Source organism: Malus sylvestris, chromosome 2, assembly GCF_916048215.2.
Source record: "Malus sylvestris chromosome 2, drMalSylv7.2, whole genome shotgun sequence".
NCBI classification, from domain to species: domain Eukaryota; kingdom Viridiplantae; phylum Streptophyta; class Magnoliopsida; order Rosales; family Rosaceae; genus Malus; species Malus sylvestris.
This window is the reverse complement of record NC_062261.1, coordinates 19,272,771-19,293,063: the sequence shown is the minus strand read 5'-3', so window position 1 is coordinate 19,293,063 and position 20,293 is coordinate 19,272,771. Positions and strand designations below refer to the sequence as shown.

Here is a 20,293-nt window from a genome sequence, read left to right as displayed (position 1 = left end):
CTGAGGTAACTATACTTGGTTCAGTTTTACTTTGGCCCCGGAAAATCATCATAGTTGCCCTTAATTATCCATTTGAGAGGCAACCCGTTCCCTCTGAGGATGGATTATTATCCAAAGACCATGCCTTTCTGAGTAAGCTAGAATCCATACCGTTTATTCTTCTTTCTTCGTTTGGTAACCCAATTCTTAGAGAGTTATAAAGACACTTCAGATTTAGACGTGCGGTCTCGAGTATGCAACGATGAAACTTTGTGTTTGTTGTGCGTCCTTGAAAAAAATGAAATTACCTTTTATTTTCTTCATTGATGTTTGACCGTTAAATTCGTTGATCCAAAAAAGAATGGGTTTGCATTCAGCTAGAATATACTGCTAGACTTATTTTACTCAAATCATTAAGCCGTTAGAGTAAAACACTTGTAACTTTTCATCCTTGACTTTAATCCACAAATCTTTCCGAAGTAAGCTAACTTCAAATTAATGAGTACTAAAGTGCAACACAAGTAAGCTTGTAGGTCAAGGACAGAGCTTAAAAGCCCTATTTGATGACGTTGATTTGGAAAAACATCACCTCCCAAACTTAGTATTTATAAAGATTCCCATTGCGATATATGGAGTACCACCTTACTCTAGTACTAGTTATTAAATATAAAAATCCATGAAAAACATTTACCCCAGACTCACGGTAATGCATTGATCAGATTAAGGATGAGAAAGTGTCGGATCATACTCAGAATGGCCTCTAGATTTCAATGTTGGTCTGACATGTTTGAGTTGTCTTTTTCTTAGTGATTATGTTTATTCTTTCAACTTGCCACATTCCATTTGTTATTCTTCTACTGTAAGAGTTTATTTTTGCAAATTAAGATATTGTAATTCTTGCTCTAAATGGCTTGCCTCCTGAGTACAACACATTTAGGTGTGTTATTAGGGATCGTGAAAATTTCATTACTCTAAAAGAATTTAGGTCTCAGTTGCTTGCTGAAGAGGCTATTGTTGAAAACTCTTCCACTGCACCATTTGTTACTTCAATGGTTGCTTATAATAACTCAAATGCTTTAAAAGGTTCATCTTTTTCATCATCATCTTTCAATCCTACATCTGGTCAATCCAATATCATTTCTAAGGGTTATAAACCTTACAATGGTAACACGAATAAGGGCACGGGTAGATTCAATCAAGGCTCAAGGTTTTTTACTCCTAAGAAGATATATCCCACTCAAACACATGTGCTTTCTACACCACATCCAAGAGTTCTTGGCTAATCATTAGTACAATACTATGGCAATCCCAATGCACCTCAAATTGTCACATTTGTGGTAAAAACAATTATAATACCTGGTACTATTACTACTAAGGGACCAAATTATGTTGGTTCTAGTGATGTGTTTCATCATTCTCAGATGTTATCTACATCTTTTGGTTCTTCTTCTGCATTGTCAATCTATCATGTCTCATTTCAGCAACCTTAAATGACATCTCATCAATTTCATTCTCAACAAAATTCTATGTCAGCAATGTATGTCGTGGTGCCTCAACCATCTCCACCACCATTTACATCTCAATTTGATCCTCAAGTGTGGCTTACTGATTTAGGAGCTGCTAATCATATAACAGCTGGTTTGAGCAATCTCCTTTTAGCATCTCTTTATCCTACAAATGAAACAATTACAATGCTAATGGTGAAGGTCCGAAAGTATCTCATATCGGTGGTACAGTTTTTAACACACTTGTGCATCTAATCAAGTTGAATTATGTGATATATGTTCCCCAAGTTGAGTAAAAACTTGTTGTAAGTACATAGGATTTGTCTGGATAATAATTGCTGGCTTATATTTGATGTTTTTTGTTTTTAGATTCAGGACAAGGCCACATGAAGTATTCTCTACAAAGGAATGTGCAGTATTAGAGTTTCCCCCATTCCCTATATTACTTCCTCTCATCCTGGACTGTCAAAAGGCAACCTCCAGGCTAAAGCATTTCTTGGTCAGCTTGTTCATTATACTATTTGGCATAATAGATTAGGGCATCCATCTAATAATATTGTTTTTATGATGTTGGATAAAGCTAATGTTACTTTTGTAAAGGCTTTTATGTTTTAATGTGTCAAAGTTGCTTGGAAGGCAAGTTTTGTAAACTATTATTTCAATCTAGTATTAATGTATGTACATCCTTTTGAAATTGTGCACAATGATCTTTGAGGTCCTGCACCTTGTGTTTCCATTAATGGATATACGTATTATGTGACCTTTATTTATGAATGTTGTGAAGTTAAGACTTTTAGGTTTGGCTTTTCTTGTCGAATATTGAAACTCACACATGCTTAATACAGCTTTAGGATATACTCTAATTATGGGTTGTTGCTGTTGGAGTTAATGATCAAGATGTGGCACATTTTACCTCAAGAGGTTTGTTCATGCATGTGCATTTCATATAATGTATACCATATGAATTGTTCAATGCACAACATCCATTACATGTGATTACAACAAATAATGTTGTATCACCTATCTCTACTACTACATCATCCACATCATTTGTTTATGCCTATACATCATGCATCAACAGTTTCTCACTTATCCAATGTATCATTATCACCTTCACTACCATCACCACCTTCTCATTATTTCAATTCATCTTCTCAGTAGATTACTGGTACATCCAATTCCTCTCTTCAAGTTTATATGACACTTGTCATCAGTTATGATATTCCTTCAATACATTCCTACTTTACTCATGACACTTTACAAGTGGTGTTAGATATTCCACCACCGCATCCAATGCAAACTAGGAGTAAGAGTGGAATTGTAAATAAGAAATCCTTGGTTACTACTCTACAAGACTTTAGGGGTGTTGATATGTTTTTAGTATAACCAACTTCTTATAAGTTAGCTATCAAGATTTTAGAATGGTTATAAGCTATGTAAGAAAAGGTAGGTGCACTGCATAAACAGGGAACTTGGAGTTGGTACATTACCTACAAATTAAAATTTGGTGGGATGCAAGTGGATTTTCAAGCCTAAAACACATTTTGATGGTACAATTGCTAGACATAAAGCCAGATTAAATGGCTAAGGGGTTTAGTCAAGAACCTAGACTTGATTATGGAGAGACATTTAGTCATGTAGTCAATCCTACAATTGTGAGATAGTGTTGGCTCTTGCTGCTCACTTCAATTGGTCCCTTAGGCAATTAGATGTAAAAAGAAAAGTCTTCTTACTTGGCATTTTATAGGAAGAGATATATATGGCACAACCTCCAGGTTTTGAGGATGCTAATCATCCTAATATAGTGTGTTATTTCTACATATCTTTGTATGGCTTGAAACAAGCTCCTGGAGTTTGAAACGATAGGTTTAATGTTGGTTTTTTTTTTTTTTATAATTTTTTTTTTGTTGCCAAAATGGGGATTATAAAACTCATATTGTGAATCATCTTTGTTTGTGAAAAGAGTGAATTTTGTAATTGTGGTTCTTTCTTATACTGTGTGGATGATATTATAATTACAAGAAGTGCAACTGATGTTGTCAAACAAGTCATCATTGATCATACCATTGAGTTTGATATTAAGGACCTTGGTCTTCACCATTACATTCTGGGCATCCAAATTACTAGAAATGAATATGGTTTTCCAAGTCAAAGTATGTTCATGATTTGTTATCTAAGACTAAGATGCTTGAGTCCAAAGCCTGTGAAACTCCTTAACTGCCATACAACAGACTGCTTAAGGATAATGGCGAGCCTTATGGAAAACTAGCTTTGCATAAAAGTGTTGTTGATGCATGGCAGTACTTGTTGGAGTAAATGTAGAAATATAGAGGAAAATCCGAAGGATGACTTTGAGGTACGACTCGAATCGTTTCCTTAAAGTGTTATTTGCCCCCACTCAAATGAGTTTGTTAAAGGGTTCTTGGTAAATCACTTACAGGATACAACAAAGTATGGATTATTCGATTAGCAAAACCGAATTATATTCCCTTAGAAATAACTAGAAAGAAATTGTATGAATGTGATGGAGAGATAAGAGAGCTAGGAATGTAGAAACAAATTTCGGAAAATTGTGTGTGAAATATTATGCCACAATAACTATTTATAGACAATAAAGCACTTGTTCATCGAGCTCTTTCATTTTAGTTGAAGATATACAATCCTTTTTAATAGTGTTGACCCAAAAGACATGTCTTCTATTTAGAATTTTCAGAAAATAAATATTGACTAATTATATCTTTTAATTATACTCATACAATTTGAGTAAGCATCATGTCTTTTAACCAAAAGTTGTTGTTCAACCAAAAGGTACAAGGTTGAATTAAATTCAACATTTTTGTACTATTATTTTTTGTACACGCACATGCTACACAATGCAGCATAGACACACACACACACACACATATATATGTATGTTATATATAGTCGTTATATATTATTGAAACTAATAGCTGCAATGCTTCACTCGAAGAGAAGCAACTGTTGGGCAAATACCCAACTTTCCAGCCAACATGAATATATAAATATATTCTTGGAATATTTAACAATCCTTCCCTATTTTAAGAATAAGGTAAATAATATTATAATAATTCTCTCTTTGTAAATAATCACAAGCACGCTAATATAATCATGCATATTTTGAATTAAACCTTTAATTAGTGTAAGTAATTCAAAGTTATAACGAATATGATGGTGACTTAAGTTTAAACCAACTATTCTTATGTTAAAACCGGAATCACTACACACATGACTATGTCTTATTTCCTTAAAGAAATTTATGAACTAATTAAGCACTATTATGGCCTTGTACTTCATCCTGGTTTCATGAACATTTACAAGTGAAAACCCAACTCTTGGTAGAAGTGGCACCACTTCTTATGTTCATATAGGTGAGGTTTCTTTACATGTCCCTGCTACTATAAAGATAACTACAAATAACCTCATTAAGAGATAAAACTCATCCTCCTAAACGTAGCAGTCTTGCACTGATCATCCTGGAATGAGCTATATATTAATTTTCAGTGCCTTCACAACCACTTATAAATAACTTGTTATTACCCATTAAACTTTTAAAGTAGTGAAGTTCTAGAAAAAGTTGGGTTACCATTATTAGTGACTAATTTTCAATAAAGGGTTTTAGCCCCATTCCACTAGATGTACTAACTACCAAAGCTCTTGAAAGTGCTTTCGTTAATGGATTCGTCAAGTTATTACTTGATTTAACATAAATAATATTAATAACTCCATCAGTTATTAATTGCTTGACATATACATGTCTCTAGCTAATATGTCTAGATTTTCCATTGTATACCTTATTGTATGCTCTAGACAAAGTAGCTCACATTATAAAGAAATGGATGACATTCGTTGTGACCACAATAACAAATTTCTAATCCATTCCGCTTCTTTACCTGCTGCCGCTAATGCTATAAATTCATATTCCATAGTTGAATGTGTTATACATGTTTGCTTCTTTGAAGCCCAAGAATTGCTCTTTTTGCAATTGTAAAAATCCACCCTAATGTAGATTTATTATCATTAGCACTTGTTATCCAACTTTCCTATGAATATCCTTTAAGTACTACTGGAAACTCAGAGTAAGTTAAATTCAGGTTAATAGTTCTTTTAAGATAACCAAAAACTCTATTTATTGTTTTCCAATGAGCAGTACCTAGATGGCTAGTGTATCTAGAAGGTTTGCTTACTGCAAATGTAATATCTGGCCTGGTACAATGCATGACATACATTAAACTTCCTATTACACTAGCATACTCAAGCTGTGCAACATACCTACCAGAATTATTAAGCAAAGTTTCACTAGGGTCATAAGGGGTATTTGCTTCTTTTATTTGTAGATGCTTAAACTTAAGAAGCAATTTTTCTATATAATGTGACTGACACAAAGCGTAACCCCTACTATGCCTCTTTACTTTAATTCCCAAGATAGTATTTACTTCATTGAAGTCCTTAATCTTAAATTTTGAATTTAGATACTCTTTAGTTTCAGATACATCTTTCATGTTTGTACCAAAGATTAGCAAGTCGTCGAGATATAAACATATAACAACACCATAATCATTTGTGAATTTAGAGTATATGCATTTATCAGCACAGTTATGTCTAAATTCATATGATAAAATGACAAAATCAAACTTTTCATGCCATTGTTTTGGTGCTTGCATCAATCCATATAACGACTTTACTAATTTACAAACTTTCTTTTCATTCCCAGGGAGAACAAACCCTTCTGGTTGTTCCATATAGACTTCTTCATCCAAATCACCATTTAAAAATGCTGCTTTCACATTCATTTGATGCAAATGCAAATTATGTAAAGATGTCAATGCAAACAAAATTCTAATTGATGTGAGCCTAGCTATTGGTGAATATGTATCAAAATAGTCTATTCCGTTTTTCTGCTTGAAACCCTTGGCAACTAGTCCGACTTTAAATGTCTGAATAGATTCGTCTGTATTGTATTTTCTTATAAACACCCACTTACAACCTATTGCTTTTGATCCTTGGGGCAAGTCTATTAAAACCCATGTCTGATTAGATATTAATGATTCAAATTCATCATCTATAGCCTCTTTCCAAAAGGTTGCATCTCTTGAAGTCATTGCTTCGCTTAGACTTGTAGGATCATCCTCAATATTCAACAATATGGATATTTTTTTAAGAACATTTTTTTTCTATTGCCTTTGATTAAAAATACAAGAATTGAGACGAAATAAAATCAGACCCTAGTGTCTTTTCTTTTCTTACTCTTTGGCTTTTCCTTGGTTCATTAACAGTTTCAGAGTTTTCTTTTCTCACCTTGAGAATGACTAGTAGCCAGTTAGAGAAAGGTGTATGATCATTCTCTTTTCCAGACATTGAGTAGTCAGTATAAAATTTATTTTCTATAAATTCGACATCTCTAGACTCAACTATTGTATTTGAGTCTAAATTAAGCAACCTATATGCCTTTGAAGTTTTTGCATATCCTACAAATATGTTTTTAATTCCTCTTGGACCCAACTTGGATCTCTTAGGGTCCAATGCCTTATAAATGGTTACACAACCCTATTTATCATTGTAATCATCATTGCAAGCAATTAAACCAAGTGTGCGCATGTATTTTAAAGATCTAAAATTTACATGTGCTAAACGTAAATGCCATGAATGAGAGGAAAATTCAACAATATAAGCAGAAGAACTCACTTTATTATTAATACTTAGTTTGAACATCTCATCACAAGAATACCCCTTCCCAACAAACATCCCATTTTTTGACATTATTAACTTGTCGGACTCTAAAACAGTCTTTTTATCGTTCTTACATAATAAATTGGCAGATACAAGATTCTTTCTAATTTATGGAACATGTAGTACATTAAGCAATGTCAATTTCTTTCCAGAAGTAAATTGAAGTTCAACGGTTCCTTTTCCTAGAACTTTGGCGGAATTATGATTCCCCATTAAAACCTCTTAATTGTTCGTTGATGCTTCATATGTCTTGAATTATGCCTTGTCATTACACACATGTATAGTAACCCCTGAGTCGAGCCACCAATCAAATGATTTTATTGCCGCTGCCATATTTAGTTCGGTAATCATCCCAATATGCATCATTGATATCATTGCAACAATGTTATCAATTCCAAAAATTTTCACCATATTTGCGCTATTGGTCTTATTGTCATGCTCCTCACTTGCTTTTCTTTGTCTACAATCACAAATGTAATGGTCTTTCTTTCCACAATGGTAGCAAACACCATTTGCATTCTTTTGATTATTGTTGGAATTGGTCTTCTTAAACTTCCTTTTGTCAATTTTGACTTTGAAGTTCTTTGTGTATTTGTTTCCTTCGACAATGTGAACTTTGGAGGAATCTTGATTTGCAAAAATCCTTATCACGATTTCGAGTTTCCTCTTCAATTTGAATACCCTTTTAAAAATCCTCCAAACTAATATCTTCCACCATGTGTAGAAGTTTCTTTCTATAGTTATTCCATGCTTGGGGTAATTTTGCCATAATAGCCTCAACTATCATAGGATCCGGAATAACTATTTTAAGTTCACGAAACTTTGAGACCAAGACCAATAATTCATGAACTTGGTCTAGGATGGGCTTGTTATCAAACATAGTGAACTCATAATATTTGAACATTAAGAATTTATTGGTACCTCTTTTCTCCGTTGTGTACTTGTGTTCAAGTGTTTCCCAAATTTCTTTTGGAGATTGAATGTGTGTGTACATGTCATATAAACGATCAGATAATGTGCCCAAGATGTGTCCTCGACATACCAATTCATCTTCTTCATGCTTCCTTCGATGGGCAACTATTTTGTCCATGTCTTTGTCACTTGGTTCACGAATAGGCTCCAATTTCGAGTCCAACACAAAAATGACATTTAGAACAGTAAGCATGAAACACATCTTGTCCTTCAATCGGGTAAAATTTGATCCATCAAATTTGTCTAGCTTGTAGACATCTTGATTGATAATCTTCAAAGCCATGTTACCAGACTTGTTCTCTATTTCGAAAATAACACTTTAAGATTGTTGGAGTAAATGTAGAAATATAGAGGATGATCCGAAGGATGACTTTGAGGTACGATTTAAATTGTTTCCTTAAAATGTTATTTGCCCCCACTCGAATGAGTTTGCTAAATGGTTATTGGCAAATCACTTCCAGGATACAACAAAGTATGAAATATTCGATTAGCAAAACCGAATTATTTTCCATTAGAAATAACTAAAAAGAAATTGTATGAATGTGATGGAGAAAGAAGAGAGCAAAGAATGTAGAAACAAATTTCTGAAAATTGTGTATGAAACATTATGCCACAATAGCTATTTATAGACAAAAAAGCACCTGTTCATCGAGGCCTTTCATTTTAGTTGAAGATATACAACCCTTTTTAATAGTGTTGACCCAAAAGACATGTCTTCAATTTAGAATTTTTAGAAAATAAATATTGACTAATTATACTTTTTAATTCTACTCATACAATTTGAGTAAGCATCATGTCTTTTAATCAAAAGTTGATGTTCAACCAAAAGGTACAAGGTTGAATTAAATTCAACCTTTCGGTATCATTATTTTTTGCACACACACATGCTGCACAATGCAGCATATATATATATATAGTACGTTATATATTTTTGAAACTAATAATTGCAATGCTTCACTCGAAGAGAAGCAATTGTTGGGCAAATACCCAACTTTCCAGCCAACACGAATATATAAATATCTTCTTGAAATATTTAACAGTACTTGACATTCACTAGGCCAGACATAACATTTTTTGTACAACAAGTTTTTCAATTCATGCAGAATCCTATGGTTTCTCACTTCACTGCTCTAAAAAGAATTTTGAGGAAGTTGAAGGTTACTTTGCATTATGGCATTTCTTATACTAAAGGTTATCTAATGTTGAAAGCTTTTAGTGGTGCTGATTGTGCCAATCTCATGCTTAGACACTCAAAATGAGTTTGAGGGGGTGATAGAGTATAGGTGTTGGTGTGTAAGACTGTGACACTTGTAATAAGATTAGAGGGTTGGTTAGATAGTTAGTTAGTTAAACTTGAAATGTAAATGTATAAATACTCCCATTCCTTGTATTTCTTACATATTAAGAAATCTTATCAAAATCATTCATTATTTCCTTCTTCTTCTCTTTGAGCTATTCTCTCTCTAGTTTATTGTATATAAATAATCATTCTATATAGGTTTACAATTATGAAGGACTTGTAGTTTCACCATAAAACCAATTGACAATTGGAGAATGGCTAGCTAAACTCTTCATAAGCTCATCTACGCTCTATTCATTTTTCGATGTAGAGTTCACTCACAACAGTTTATTACTTCACTCTTAAAAAAAGAAACATTTCTTCTTCTTTTTTTTCCAAAAATAAAATTATTGATCATAATCGAATTGAAATGCATATATCTTTAGCTAAACTATTATTATGATGTCGTGTATTAATAATACAATAGCGTGTAATAAAGAATTTGTATATGACAAGATAAAATATTATTACAGTGTACACTTGTGATGTAAAAAAGAATTTGTATACGACAAGATAAGATATTATAACAATAGTGTGCGCTTGTCATGAAAGTTATTCTTTCCAAACAGAAGTTGTGGCAAGTGAAAGATATTATACCTAGGTAATTTTTTAGTTTCATTCTGCTGAGCATATTAAGAGTATCAACTGGCCTCCAATTTCTACTCCCTGGACGATTTTTCCTATTTTGGCCCAAATCAGGAATCTTCGTCATCGTTTCCAATCCTGCAAGTGGACCTGGATTCCCCGCCAAGAGAATTTCGTGGCCGACTGGGTTGCGTCGCATTTTAAAGGAGGGATGTGCCCGGAAATCTGGATGGCCAGACCTTCCTTCCGCTCTAGTTCAAATCCTATTAAAAAATGGCCTGCCATGTCCACATTAGGTGTTTATTATGGTTATAGGCGGGGAATCCCCTTAGTACTGTGTTTGTTTTCCTTGACCCTTTTTTTAGGTCCCCTTCCCTATAACCATTTCGCGTTCCTGCTTGCTTTTTTTTTTTTCAATTTTTTTTTAATTTTTTTTAATTTTTTCACTTTCATGCTCTGCGGTTTGGGTTTAGCTCGCTGTGCTTTACCCTTCTTTTTTGTTATGTGTTTCTTCTTTGGAGGTTTCCCTCCTATTTTAATGAATATGTTTCCTCGACCAAAAATAAAGAAGTGAAACTCATTGATGGTGAGGTGGACGTGCATGACATGTACAACAGCCTAGTGAGTGAGTGATTCGGTAAAATTAGTCATTCGTCATTTTAGTCATCAGTCAAGCACAAGACACTGACTCTGCTGTCATCCCAATGGTTTATTTTGCAACACAGAAAACCATGCAGTGCAATTCAAAGTTGTTGACGTAAAAGCACCAGAACATACATTGGTACCAAGTTCCACTTGTCCTCATCTTATCAGTCCTCGCTTCGACTCTCGTACGAACACCCTTCCCCTATCTACAAACAGAAGTCAGGAGGCCCGTATGTCATTCGGTGCACTGTTCATCGTGTGTGTCCCTTAGGAAAAGGATCCTCACCGGATTTTTTTATGAGGATCCTAAATATTTTATGATCGTGACTGTTCATTATAAATCATGCGATTAATTTTTGTTATGTACTATTTATATTTAATTTTAAAATTTAAATTTTGAAATAATTTTGATCGCATGACGTACAATGAATGATCACGATCACAAAATCCCTAGAATCCTTAAGAAAAGGATTCCGAGGATCGTTTTCCCATCCCTTAAAACCCTAGCAGTAGTATATATATTTGTTTACTGTGTCACTTACTTTCCTATTCAAATCTAGGATCGGTGATCTGATCTGTTATTATACTACGTTTATATGATTGCCAATTTGCCTTTGGTTATTTGGCTTAATTTACTGTACCAATAAAGTTAATAAACCCTAGTTAAATTTTTATTTCATTTGATATTGTAAAAGATGAGTCTCGTCCTGATAAACCCTTTAGGACGCGTTTATGTAATCATAATCGGAATCAAAACACGAAATTGAATTCGAATTACTGATATACCTTTGTTTACTAAACTTAGGGAGTAAAACAAAAGATGGGACCCACACAAAATTTTGGAATTCAATTCCAAAATTTGGAGGATTTGGATTCCTTAGATTAACATGGTATTTAGATTCCTCATTGATTGGGCAATCGGAATGACACTTTTGTTTCTTTTATGCCCTCACTTACTTTTTTTTTTTAATTTCCAATACTATCATTTATAAACCCATTTTAATTATGCACAACTCCATACTTTTTTTATTTCCATGCTTATTCACATTTTCGCTCTACTTAGCCCTATCCCTCTCTAAGGGTATTTTAATGATAGGTTCTATAGGATCTGGACAATCCTATTTGGTCAAATACCTAGCAACAAACTCCCATGTTCCTTTCATTATAGTATTTATGAACAAGCTTGTGTTTATCCTTTTTTTCAAACCAAAAAGTACCATTCATTTTTAGAATTCAGTAGACAACAGAATTCTTATCTATATTAGAAACGAAAGAAAATTTTGGCTTCAAATTAAAGTAAAACAAATTCAATTTTATATTTGTTTAAATTACGCACAACTCCATGCTCATTCACATTATGCACAATTCCATGCATATGCTGAAGAGAAGAAAACTACAACTTGAGCGAAAAAATTTAAATATTAAAGTAATTACTTAAATTTATAAAAAAAAACAACAAAAACAAAAGCATTTTAGTGTGTCTCTGAAATAAAAAAGCAATTTAATTTTTTTTACTATTATATATTATATCAAATTTTATTAAAAAAAAGTATATAAAATATTTTATTTGGGACAAGGACATTTTAGTAATCATACTGGTTTATATTCCGATTCTGCTAAATTAGTAAACAGCTTTATGGAATTAATGTCATTTCTATTCCGATTCCAGAACATTTAAGTAAACAGTTTCAACATGAATCCGATTCTGACTCTTATCATTCCAACAACTCCTCAATTCAATTCCTCCTATTTTCATTACGGTTATGTAAACGCGTCATTAATTCAATGATGGAGGAGAAAATACAAAACAGTGAGTGACGACAATTTCTTGCGCACTACAATCTAGGAGAACATGACTTTACAGAAGATATAGTAAATAATAATTTAAATTATCCAACATTAGAATGTGAAAATTCAACTATTATTGACATCAAAAGCGAATTGTGTTAAGGCATCTAATTTTACAAATTGTGCCAATTCCAATTTTGATTTGCCAACTACTTGTTTCATGGCTTAAATTTGAGTTGCGGATCCTATCAACCATTAAAGTGTGGAGAGACTGAAGCATATGCATAGATTATCTAGCAATATATATCGTATTAGAATGTAAACGTACTCTATACACACACACACACACACACATACACACAAAGAAAGAAAGAAAGAAAGTCGATGCTTTTAAATTAAAAGGGTAAAGTATTTTTACCAAAATATATGGTGTTCCACTATACTCCGCAGAAAATCACAGAGCTCAAATGTTTGAATTTGTAGGGTATTTGAGAACCTCTTATTTTCTTCCCAACCATACACTTTTTATTTCTGTCCGTTAGATCTTATTTGTGTTAGATCTTATTTGTGTCTCCCTCAAACTTTATTTTGTTTGTCCAAACCGAGATGAACTCAATGTTAGACCAAGTCAGAGTTATCAAAAATCCAACTCATGTTTAAACTCTAAAGTCTGTTATTCAGGAATGCATTCCTTATCCAAGGATAACTCTGATAGGTTTAGATAATTTTTAAATCTTTGAAAGTTTGATTTCACAGATGTTGTATTAGTCAAATTCAAATATTGCCGTCTAAATAGGGTTGATAAACCCTTGATGTAATCTCAAAATTATTATAAATACACGCAACCCATCAGTTGATGGGTATGCACATTCTGAGCTGGAAACCTGAGAGTTCTAAAGTTTTTACACTCAAGTTATGCAAACTCATTTTCTCTAATCTCCTTAAGATCATTGCTAATTAGCTTTAGCCTATAAATTTACCGTTTAGTATCAAACTTAGGTATGATAACTCGAGGTAAATAAATATCCAAATTATAGTCATCAATTAATCTATTTATTGTCTCATGCATTATATCTTGTGAGTGAAACCAATATATTGAACTCATATAGAATCACATTCTTTATAATGATCTGAGAAAATAAATAAATAAATAAAACAAACAATTCTCAGGTAATTTTGATTAGTAATAAGCATGATAGCAATAGTATTATAAGCATAAAACCCATATTGCGTAATTTGTTTTTTGAAACAAAGGTAAGATATTCATTAAGCAAATCAGAATTTGTACAAACTGAGGATAGTGTGTGTTGATGCACAAAATCGGAGGGGTCTTGGAACAACGTAAATCTGACCGTGAATCCGCAAGAAAGTAAAGAACACAAAATGTATCGTGGTTCACCCCAATGTTTGGGCTACGTCCACACTGATATTGTATTTCTCTGTTTGTGAGAGGATTGTGAGGGAGAGAGAGCCTCTGTATGTGAGGATATGAGGCTTGTAATGTGAGAGTAAGGCTTTGGGGATCTCAAGCCCCCTCTTTGTAAGGGTGAGGAGTCCATTTTATAGACTAAGGGCTCCTCACTTATTACATATTTGCCCCTTTATTTATTACATAATTACATTTGAGTCCTCGGAGTATTTATACGAGGTTTAAATACGGAGGCCCTAAGTATGGTACAAACAGTAGTCCCCCAAGTCTTCAGTTAAGAGAGTCTTTTGACTGGAGACTTGAAATTCAGTCCATGTGTGGGCCGAAGTAACTAGATGTCGTCTAGAACTGATACTCGATATGAGGCAGTGCCCAATCTGAAATGATGCTCAACTAGAAGTAGCACATGTTGCGAGGCTGCTCTGCTTGTGGCTTATGTTGCCTTGGTTGGCTTGGCTTGTGGCGTTGAAGGTGAGGAAGTCCCTTTTATGGAACAAGGGCTTGCTCCTTAATACATAAATTATGGGCTAGAGTTATTGCTCGCGGCGAGGCAGTTGCTCAGCAGGCTATGATACTCTCTAATGATGGTGAGGGAGTCCCTTTTATAGAATAAGGGCTCGCTCCTTAGTACATGAATAATGAGTGCTCTGTAATGAAAGTGAGGGAGTCCCTTTTATAAAATAAGGGCTCGCTCCTCAGTACATAAATAATGGGTGCTCTTTAATGAAAGTGAGGGAGTCCCTTTTATAGAATAAGGGTTCGCTCATCAGTATATAAATAATGGGCTAAGTGCCCTAAGTATTTTTTATGAGGCCCAATATATGGTACATAATGTAGTCCCCCAAGTCTTCAGTCAATAGAGTCTGTTGGCTGGAGACTTCAAATTCGAACCATGTATGGGCCGAAGTGGCGGTTGTTTGGAAGTGGTATTTGTATACCGTGCACTAAAGCTTTGTAGGTGAAGCTTTGCAATTGAAGCTTTGAAGCTGGAGCTATTGTAAATGAAGCTTTGAAAGCTGGAGCTCTGTAAATGAAGCTTTCGAAGCTAGAGCTCTGTAGATGAAGCTTTTAAAGCTGATTGACATGAGTGATGCTCATGAATGTTTATATTGATTGACATGAGTGATGCTCATGGATGTTGACATGAGTGATGCTCATGAATGTTTATGTATGATTGACATGAGTGATGCTCATGTATAATTTTGGAGTACTGGACGTACTTTTGATCACCTAGTTGGTGATAATAGTGGCAGGCTACCGAATATTTTTGGAGTACTTGACGTACTTTTGATCACCTGGTTAGTGATAATAACGGCATGCTGCCGAATAATTTTAGAGTACTGGGCGTACTTTTGATCACCTGGTTGGTGATAATAGCGGCAGACTGCTGAATAATTTTGGAGTACTGGGTGTATTTTTGATCACCTGGTTGGTGATAATAGCGGCAGGGTGCCGAATAAATTTGGAGTACTGGACATACTTTGATCACCTGGTTGGTGATAATACCGGCAGGCTGTCGAATAATTTTGGAGTACTAGGCGTACTTTTGATCACCTGGTTGGTGCTAATAGAGGGCCTGGCTCTTTTGGGCATATGGGCCTTCGCCCTCCACATAACATTCCAGCCCATTATTTTGGGCTTGCCATTTTTTATTTTTATTTTTTTTTATTACCCTCTGATGGGGTTATACAAATGTTTCCGAAAGATAAGAAAAATAAATCACATCATTCAAAAACAAGAAAAGTATATCACATCATTCTGGTGGGGTGTTTATTCCTTGTTTTTGCAGTGTGGGTATTCCTTGCTTTTGCAGTGTCCCCATGTGCTCTCGCAGAGGAAAGCCTCCCATTTGCTTTCTGTTTTTTCTCGGTTTTTTCTGCTTTTCTTTCGCTTTTGTTTCTGCTTTCTGCTTTGGATATGTCGCTTGATGACATGATTAAAGGCAATATTCCTTTCTCTAAAGTGACAACTGCTTGGGCAGCCTTTTTGACACCACCCACTTGTATATACACGAATGTGAAGACATCGATCTCCATGAGTTAAGAACCGAAAGGTGCTTGTTTGTGCCGAAAAATGCCAACTGGATTATGATGCTGCAGTCCACAGAGCCGCCATGGTTTTTGCAGCTCGAGGTCTTGAAGGCGCAGTTCTGATTGTTGAGGCAAACAAAGTCAGAGCTCCCTGAACATTTAGAGCACCTATCCTTTTTCCAGTACAAGTTCTGCAGCCTGCCCTTGTTGAACTCAAGCACAAGGGTAAAGGTGGTAACAGTGTAGGTACCATTAGCAACAAAAGTAGGAAGAGACCTTGTAACATAATTTCGCCCAGCAAAAGCAACCATAAACCCATAAGCATCCGGATTGAACGACATGAAACGTATCAATCAGGAGCTCCAAGACCTCTCTGGCCTCAGCCGCCTTTGATCTCTGCTTCAATCCGTTCATCAAAGCCACAAGCGAGTTCTGCACAGAGTCTCTGAACTGCTCGATCTTCTCCCTTAGCTTAACAAGCGGGGCCCCTATACAGATCTTCACCAAAAGCAACCTCATATTCTCCACTTGTCCATCTCTCTTGTAGTAGCTCTAACAAGTTTCTTCGTATTATCAACAAGCTCTTCAACAAGTGCACCAATATCATCGTGAGTAGACAGATCTCGAGAAGCAGGAGAAATGCCGACATTTTCACCAGGAAAAAGGTTGCCTACATTAGAGTATCTGCGATTATCATTGTAGGCAATGCCCTTTTCGACATCGTAGCTGAATCCTAAGCCAACCCCGCATCCAACACCAAGGCCCAAGCCAACTTGCAAGCCAGGAATCCCAGGACCAAATCCTGCGTCGCCGAGGAAGCAGATGCCGAAACCCAAGCCACAGCCAGCGCCGAGGCCAAAGGCGAGACCCTGGGTTCCAAGGATTGGAAGCTTCCACGACAAACCTTTCCCATCTTCTTCATCATTTTCTCTACTCTCCCTGCTGCTCATCATCCCAAATTCTCTATCTTCTCTGATTCTGGTTCTTCTGAATGATGTTTGAATGTGAATGACTGGTGGGTAATATTGGGTGACTCTATATCTATATAGATAGAGGGAGTTTGTCTGTACAGGGGATTGAGAACAGCATCTGGAGTTTAGAGAGAGAGAGAGATAAAGAGATAGTCAAAATGGGGTTGTGTAATGGAGGGGAAGATTGCGGAAGATTCGAGATAAAGAAAAATGGGTTTTTGGAAGTATTTTTTCTTTTTTTAAAACTGCATAGAGACTGCGAAGGTTTTTTGGAAAAGCCCAGAGGGGGAGGTTCTGGGTTCTTACAGATTCACGGCGGAGGTGAAAAAAAATGAAAGAGAACCGACATAGCTTTTCTTGTCGTTTCCCACAGATGGCGCCAAATGTTGACACACAAAATCGGAGGGGTCTTGGAACAACGTAAATCCGACCATGAATCCGCAAGAAAGTAAAGAACACAAGATGTATCATGGTTCACCCCAATGTTTGGGCTACGTCCACACTGATATTGTATTTCTCTGTTCGTGAGAAGATTTTGAGGGAGAGAGAGCCTCTGTATGTGAGGATATGAGGCTTGTAATGTGAGAGTGAGGCTTTGGGGATCTCAGGCCCCCTCTTTGTGAGGGTAAGTAGTCCCTTTTATAGACTAAGGGCTCCTCACTTATTACATATTTGCCCATTTATTTATTACATAATTACATTTGAGTCCCCAGAGTATTTATACGAGGTCTAAATACGGAGGCCCTAAATATGGTACAAACAATGTGCATAATGAGCCTTGATAAAAACCTTACCGGAGATTTCAACCCGGTCGAAGGAAAAGAGTGTCCTGCACAACAATAATCTATCATCAAATGAACAATCAAATTTAAAGTCATTCCTCATAGAGAATATCATGAATCAGATCCAGAGGTTCCTCAAACTAGACCATCTCTTGGATATTAGTAATCCCTATCCGAGCAAGCCGATGTGCCACTGAATTTCCTTCCCGTTGGACATGACTAATCTTCGAATTTGGCCATTCCATAAGAAATCACTGTAAGTCATTTATATGGGACCAAAATTAGAAGAAACAACTCCTTGCCCCCTCATGGTTGACAGAACCAAAGCTGCATTACCTTCAAACTGGACCTGCACATCTACCAAGTATAACCTGTTGACCAGTAGCATTGCTTGTCGAGCTGTCATGAACTCCGCATGCAGTGCAAACGTGATCCTTCCAAAAGGTCTTGCTGCAGCACCGAGAAACGCCTCTGCCTGATTGCATATCACCACTCTAAACCCGCCCTAGTTCAGTCTTTCATTCTATGCACCATCAAAATTTCATTTAATCAGCCCTCGTCAGGTTTCCTCCACCTCCGTAACTCACGGCTGATTTTCTTGGTAGCTGTTTTATGACATTTGTGAAATTCCTGCAACCAACCTTCAGTGTGAAGTACAATCTCTACAGGATCTACGGACTTCCCATTCCATAATATTTCATTCCTATTTTTCCAGAGCGCCCAGATCAACATTAATCCAAGATCAAACCCCGATGCATGCCCCTATAAACAAAAATTGGCTAGCCAATTCATAAAATTGATACCATGCCCGCCATCCACACATAAGCCCAATCCTTGAAACCACATCACTCAAGCTACCTGACAATCCCGCAAAACATGCTCTACAGACTCCACGTTACAACCACACATTACACAACCTTCAACGATTGGCACTCTCCGCTTACAAAGGTTGGATCTTGTAGGCAAAGAGTTTAAGCATGCATGCCACACACAAACATTGAATTTCCTCGGGACACAAGCCGACCACAATTTCGTCCATATCTTCTCCCCACTAATATCAGTAGTCGAATGAGAACTTGCAAGCCCTTCCCCACTAGTTTCAATTATCCCTTGAGCAACATGATAAGCACTCCGCACCGTAAACTTTCCATGTCGATCATAATGCCATACTTTTCTATCGGCAATATTACGTAGGCTAAGTGGGATCCCTTGGATTAGTTCCACTTCCTCATGAGAGAACATCCCATTTAACAATCGCACATTCCACTACTTTGATTCCACCCACAACAATCCCTCCACTGTAGCTTCATTGTTATAATGTACAGGGGGCGGTGTCAAAATCTGAAGACATGTCTCCCTCGGTACCCAATTATCCTTCCATATGCGGATCGTTTTCCTATCACCTACCTGCCACTGAAGTCCTTTTTGGAGTACCGGTGGCGAAGCAGCAATACTATGCCACACATAAGAGCTATTAGCTGTTACCCGAGCGTTTAGAAAATCGATATTAGGAAAATACCGAGCCTTGAACACATGATACACTAGGCCCTTAGTATCTCGCATAAATCGCCAAGCCTGCTTGGCTAAAAGAGCCAAGTTAAAAGCATAAAGGTCTCTAAAACCAAGACCACCATCCATTTTGGGCTTACACAACACCCTCCAGTTGAGCCAATGCATTTTCCTTTTCCCCAGATCACCACTCCACCCAAACTTTGCTTTCATCATGTTCAACTCTTCACAAAACGATTTAGGAAGTAGAGAACTTTGCATGGAATATGTAGGTAAAGCATATGTCACTGTCTTCACCATTAACTCTCGGCCTGCACTGCTCAAAAGTCCACCTTTCCAACTCCGCAACTTTTTCCATACCATATCCTTCACATACGAAAAGGTTTCCTTTTTCGATTTACGAACTAATACCAGTAGACCCAACTATTTATCATGAAATTCCACACGCCGCATCCCAAGACAGTCAGCTAATAATTGCTTGTCATAGTTAGTAAGATTGGGACTGAACGAAACACAACTTTTCTCAAAATTAACAGCTTGTCCAGAAGCCAATTCATACACCCGCAACACTTGTTTAATAGCCTGACACTCACTAATGGTACTTGGGAAAATAGAAAACTGTCACTGGCGAAAAACAAGTGATGGATACCAGGAGCACCTCGACAGACTTTGATCCCCTGTAACTCGCCTTGAAGTTCGGTCTTTGACAATAGGGCCGAGTAGAGGCCCTCTGCACACAAAACAAATAGAAGGGGGGAAAGAGGATCCCATTGATGTATCCCTCTTTCTGGAGACACGTACCCCACTAGATCACCATTCAATTTAAAAGAGTACGTGACCATTGAAACACACAACATGATCATATGGATCCATCTTTCTGAGAACCCCAATCGCTGCATCATGGCCTCTAGAAATTTCTAAAAATTTCATTCTACACTCCTCACAAGTGTAATTTTCTTACTAATTATATACAGTTTGGAGTGCAAAGCGAGATTTTTGAAGTGTCAATAA

At 36.1% G+C, this 20,293-nt stretch overlaps 3 protein-coding genes across 3 annotated transcripts; all 3 read right to left on the bottom strand.

Moving 5' to 3' along the window:
- Window positions 1-15,947: 15,947 nt before the first annotated feature.
- LOC126602002 (uncharacterized) lies at window positions 15,948-16,361 on the bottom strand. The gene has a single exon (XM_050268803.1). It carries the CDS (start codon window positions 16,359-16,361, stop codon window positions 15,948-15,950), a length of 414 nt encoding a protein of 137 aa, XP_050124760.1.
- A 174-nt stretch (window positions 16,362-16,535) lies between these two features.
- On the bottom strand, window positions 16,536-16,973 carry LOC126601999 (uncharacterized). Its single transcript, XM_050268798.1, has one exon. It carries the CDS (start codon window positions 16,971-16,973, stop codon window positions 16,536-16,538), a length of 438 nt encoding a protein of 145 aa, XP_050124755.1.
- Window positions 16,974-19,039: 2,066 nt separating this feature from the next.
- On the bottom strand, window positions 19,040-19,582 carry LOC126601997 (uncharacterized mitochondrial protein AtMg00310-like). Its single transcript, XM_050268783.1, has one exon. The coding sequence runs from the start codon at window positions 19,580-19,582 to the stop codon at window positions 19,040-19,042; it is 543 nt and encodes a 180-aa protein (XP_050124740.1).
- Between the last annotated feature and the right edge of the window lie 711 nt (window positions 19,583-20,293).